Source organism: Homarus americanus, unplaced genomic scaffold (assembly GCF_018991925.1).
Source record: "Homarus americanus isolate GMGI-L3 unplaced genomic scaffold, GMGI_Hamer_2.0 scaffold18884, whole genome shotgun sequence".
NCBI classification, from domain to species: domain Eukaryota; kingdom Metazoa; phylum Arthropoda; class Malacostraca; order Decapoda; family Nephropidae; genus Homarus; species Homarus americanus.
The window spans coordinates 767266-772500 of NW_024741393.1; the positions used below are offsets into that span (position 1 = coordinate 767266).

Sequence of the window (5235 nt, forward strand, 5' to 3'; positions counted from 1 at the left end):
AATGGTGAGTCATAGTCGCACCATCACCCGTTTTCTTTAACTCTCTCGTCTTGGTGTATAATTTAGAGGAGATTATAATTCCTCTGCCGTAATGACCGCCATTATACATGCATGATATAACTCAAGATTTATTTTCATTACTGCTGATAGGCGTAATGGACACCTCTTAATAACGCCCAAAACCTCTTAATAACTCAGACGTTTATTATCTTTGTTATCATTTTTAATTACGTGTTTTAGATATGAGAAAATTATGTTAATTATATACCTGTGCGTAAAAATGCCTGTCTATAATTACCCAGAAGTCACAGGTGATTAAAAAATGTGTATAATTTGTATTTTTCTCTAATTACGGATCTTAATTATAGTTTTAGATTAACATACATTTTATAATTGACAGACTGATATTTTGTTTTACATTATCTGTTGAATAATCACGTGGAAAATATTGCCAGGTTAATTAGTCAGGTGAGGCAGGTGTATTGTGCTGAAGATCAGACCTTACACAGAGATAGGGGTCTTCTTCTTCCTCCTCCTCCTCCTCCTCCTCCTCCTCCTCCTCCTCCTCCTTCTTATCATCATCGTCATCTACCCCAACTCCTTCACCACCTCCTCCCTCCTCCACGCCCCTTCCCTTCTCTTCCTCCTCCTCTTTCGGTTCATGCAAATATCTCCACGTGCCTCTCCCGTCCTCCCCTTCCCTCTCCTCCTTCCCTCCCCTCTCCCCTACTGTCCTCCTCCCCCCTCCCCTCCCCAGAACTAAAGACACAGGTTCTCTAATACTTCGTCTCCACCTTCAACAACACACAGCGCCACGGGTCCTAGTGAGGATATGACTAAACTTCGACCTCAAAATTCCCCGCCAAACTAAGTTCCCCAATTTGGGAATCGCATATACTTGAGATATTTGGGGTACAGGGGTAGGGGGAAGGGGTTTGGGATACGATAAGGGTTAGGGGAGAGGAAAGAGGGGTAGGGGAGAGGAAGGAAGGGTAGGGGAGAGGGTTGAGGGTGAGAAGGAGGGGATTAGATGGGGTTGGGAGAGGAGGACGAGTGGAGTGGGTCTTGGGGAGAGAGGAAGATAAGAGGAGATGGAAGGGGAAGATGAAAGGGGGAAGAAAGGGAGGGAAAAGGGTAGGGATAGGTGTAATATACTGAGGATATGTTCTCCTGGTGTAAGTTGATGGAGAAACAGACAGACAGACAGAGAGGATTTCGATGCCTCATAAAGCTTTACAGAACCAAAACAAAGATTGACGTGAGGCAGGTGAAGAAGGAGGAGGAGGAGGAGAAAGGGAAGGAGGAGGATAAAAGGAGGAGGAGGAGTAGAAGGAGAAAGAGAAGTAGTCGACGAAGACGCAGCAGCAGGAATACCCACCTGCCGCATCATCTCTGTATTCCCAGACATATTTACTTCATTAACACATCTGAGTTTATATTAATATATCAAAAGTTCTGAGCTGACGTGAGGTGTTTTTTTTCTCTGTAATTCTTCTACACCTTCACACCTCTACGAGTTCCTAATTAGTTTATATAAATTATTCACAAACACGCACACAAATACACACACACACACACACACACACACACACACACACACACACACACACACAGCGGTATGGAACCAGCTGTGTAACCTACAATAGAGCCCTTACAATCACCCAGGGGAGGAAGTGTGTGGGAGCTTAATCACTCAGTGCCATCATTGCCCTCCTTAGATGGGCAATTAATCCCTAAGTAGGATTTAAAAGATGCAACGATCACGTTTTAATTAAAGACTAAATCACACCCCATAACACGTTCATGGGTGAAGGTAAAGTGTGTGTGTGTGTGTGTGTGTATGTATGTGTGTCAAATAATGAGCAAGAGAGCTAGGTTTCTATTATTTGTACTATGAGAGAGAGAGAGAGGGAGGTGGGTGAAAGACTCGAGGATTCAAGAGACTTTACGACAAATGGAGGAGATCTGAGTGAAGACCCTTGAGTGTGTGCTACTGAGTACACACACACACACACATACACACACACACACACACACACACACACACACACATTTACACAGACGAGTTACACGACCACAGTATCTTTTTAATTCATTCATATATACAAAAATATACACCACACATGTATGCAGGAACTTAAATGCATATACACACACTGACACACACATGCACGCATATGTATAAGTATTCATAAGCTTCCAGTGCTAGCATACCCTTGCTCGTACGCACAAAGAGAAACACACACACACACACACACACACACACACACACACACACACACACACACACACCAACAAGATTACATATACGAAAATAAAACTCAACCACAGTCTAAAATAAATCCGTATTCAAAATCCACTCACAAAAACGCACTGTATACTAACAACAACAAAATCCAAGATGGTTCCTCCCTACCCATACACATAATTGTCCTTTAACATAAATAACAAAACAAATACTGTTTTTGTTTTGTGTTTTTGTTGCATCAGTCGGTCCACAAACTTAGTAAACAAAACTATTAATAATGGAAATGGTTTAAAAATAAGAAGGAAAACACACACACACACGCACACACACACACATACACACATACACACACACACACACATACACACACACACACACACACACACACACACACAGATCCTGGATGAAGGTTGTTCCAGGCTTAGTGTTCCAGGGTCTTCCAGTGAGAAGTATTTTTTCCAGATGTTTTTATTTATACTTTTGAAGAGGGAGATGGTTGGATTAGGTTAGGTGAGAGGGAGAGTAAAGAGGAAATAGAGATAGAATGAGAGAAAAAGAGAGATATTGAGAAAAGGGGAAATAGGAAGAAAGACGTAGATAGAGAGAGGGAGAGAATGAGGGGGAGAATTGTAGCCATCTGTTGACATCTGACCCATTCATCATTAGTTTAGTTATGTCAGCATTATTATTATTATTGTTATTCACTTTGTATCAATATTCTTCAAACTTTATAGATTGTTTCAATATCACTATTAATTCCCTAATGACTAGTGCCAAGTGTGAGGAAATGATAAACTATATAACATACGTAGATATTAATTCAGGTTTGTGTTATTGTGAAACATTTAACGTAACCTGGAATGATTGAATCTTGTGCATCAGTCAGTCATTCGTACAGTTCCTTCCCTGTTCAAAGAAATATACGTCTCATTGTCTCCTGTAGCTGTGAGGATGAGGTGTGGCTGTGGTGAGAGACAGGTGGTGTGGCTGTGGTGAGAGACAGGTGGTGTGGCTGCGGTGAGAACAGGTGGTGTGGCTGTGGTGAGAGACATGGTAGATGTGGCTGTGGTGAGAGAGACAGGTAGTGTGGCTGTGGTGAGATGTAGTGTGGCTGTGGTGAAGACGGAAATGTAGATGTGGCTGTGGTGAAGACAGGTAGTGTGGCTGTGGTGAGACAGGTGGTGTGGCTGTGGTGTGAGACAGGTAGTGTGGCTGTGGTGAGGGCAAGGTAGTGTGGCTGTGGTGAGAGACGAGGTGGGTAATGGCTGTGGTGAGGAGACAGGTAGTGTGGCTGTGGTGAGAGACAGGTAGTGTGGCTGTGGTGAGAGACAGGTAGTGTGGCTGTGTGGTGAGGAAGACAGATGGCAGATGTGTGGCTGTGGTGAGGGCAGGTGGTGTGGCTGTGGTGAGAGACAGGTAGTGTGGCTGTGGTGAGAGACAGGTAGATGTGGCTGTGGTGAGAGACAGGTGGTGTGGCTGTGTGGTGAGACAGGTGTGTGGCTGCGGTGAGACATGCCAGGAGCGGCAGACCGTGCTGAGACGCGCGGTGTACTCCTCGTTTTCACCGAGTTTATTACGCAGTGTTTGACTTGTAAGGAAAAGCTTCTAGAATCCTGATGTGGCTGGTGTGTGTGTGTGTGTGTGTGTGTGTGTGTGTGTGTGTGTGTGTGTGTGTGTGTGTGTGTGATATTGATATTAATGTGTCTCTGTCTGTCTAGGATTTTGTCTAGGTTAGGTACGACACAATGGCTCCCCCCGATTTTTCCTCTCCTCTCATCTGTCAAAGTAATTTATTGGTTAGTAAACACGAGGGGGTATCTCCCCACTGTCTCTCTCTCTCTTCCTCTCTCTCTCTCCCCCCCTCTCTCTCCCCCCCCTCTCTCTCCCCCCCTCTCTCCCCCCCTCTCTCTCACACACACATCTACCAACATCATCACCAGACAACAGCTCTCAGACGACCAATGATCCCGAGTTGTGTGTTGTCAGCTTGTCAGGGGTCGCCGTCCATACCCATTCCAGTCAGACTCAGGCGGTGGTGAGGCTGGCGAGTTTGACATCTCTTAACTGGGTTTATTTTCCGCGTCTGGGAGCTGACGTCAGGGGCTTCTCACCGCCCAACATCAACACGACGTAGTCTGGTCATCCGTACTGCTGACTCGTGGATAAAACAAATGTATATGTCTTAACTTCCTTCCTCGGGGTTGGATATATCTAGTTGGATTTTATTTGTGATGGATTAACTTCTTCCAAAACTTGATTGATGTGCTCGAATGTCTGTCTCTGTGTCTTGTTTATCTATGTTATTTAAGTTGTTTTGTAGTAGAATACAGATGTCTGTATAAGTACTTGTGATGGTGTGTTAATTTGGTGGTTAAAACAAACTAATTTACAAGATATTTTAACTCTGACAAAATCGATCAAACTAACACGATCTGAGGTTAAATATGAGAAGTTAAGACACAAGAAGAAGATGATGATGAATGAGATAATAAGATAAAGAAGGAAATAGTTGTATATGGAAGAAGGAATGAGATAATAGAGGAGGAGACATAACCCAGGAAGATCTTATCAACAAACATGGCCTCTGTTGGCTCCAGAGATATAGGGGAAAACTTTAACTCTCAGATGTGTGTGTGTGTGTGCGTGTGCGTGTGCGTGTGTGTGTGTGTGTGTGTGTGTGTGTGTGTGTGTGTGTGTGTGCTCAACAGTTTATGATCACCACTAGACGAGTTGCCAACGATAACGCGGGCCGCTGGTGCTGCCGGGGTGATAATGTCAACATTACCTCAAATAGGCTGAGGTGTGCAGGCGCGCTGATGGAGGTGTGCACCTTGCTTGTGGAGGTGTGCACCTTGCTTGTGGAGGTGTGCACCTTGCTTGTGGAGGTGTGCACCTTGCTTGTGTAGGTGTGCACGCTGCTTGTGTAGGTGTGCACGCTGCTTGTGTAGGTGTGCACGCTGCTTGTAATGAGTGTGCACACGCTGCTT

The 5235-nt window shown here is 44.5% G+C and overlaps 1 protein-coding gene across 1 annotated transcript in view; it reads right to left on the reverse strand.

Moving 5' to 3' along the window:
• Positions 1-4949: 4949 nt before the first annotated feature.
• Positions 4950-5235, reverse strand: part of LOC121875890 — an 8275-nt gene continuing 7989 nt past the window's right edge. The window contains exon 2 of the mRNA XM_042380623.1: positions 4950-5235. This exon is cut by the window's right edge and continues 550 nt beyond it. Within this exon, the coding sequence (XP_042236557.1) occupies positions 4950-5235 (286 nt within the window).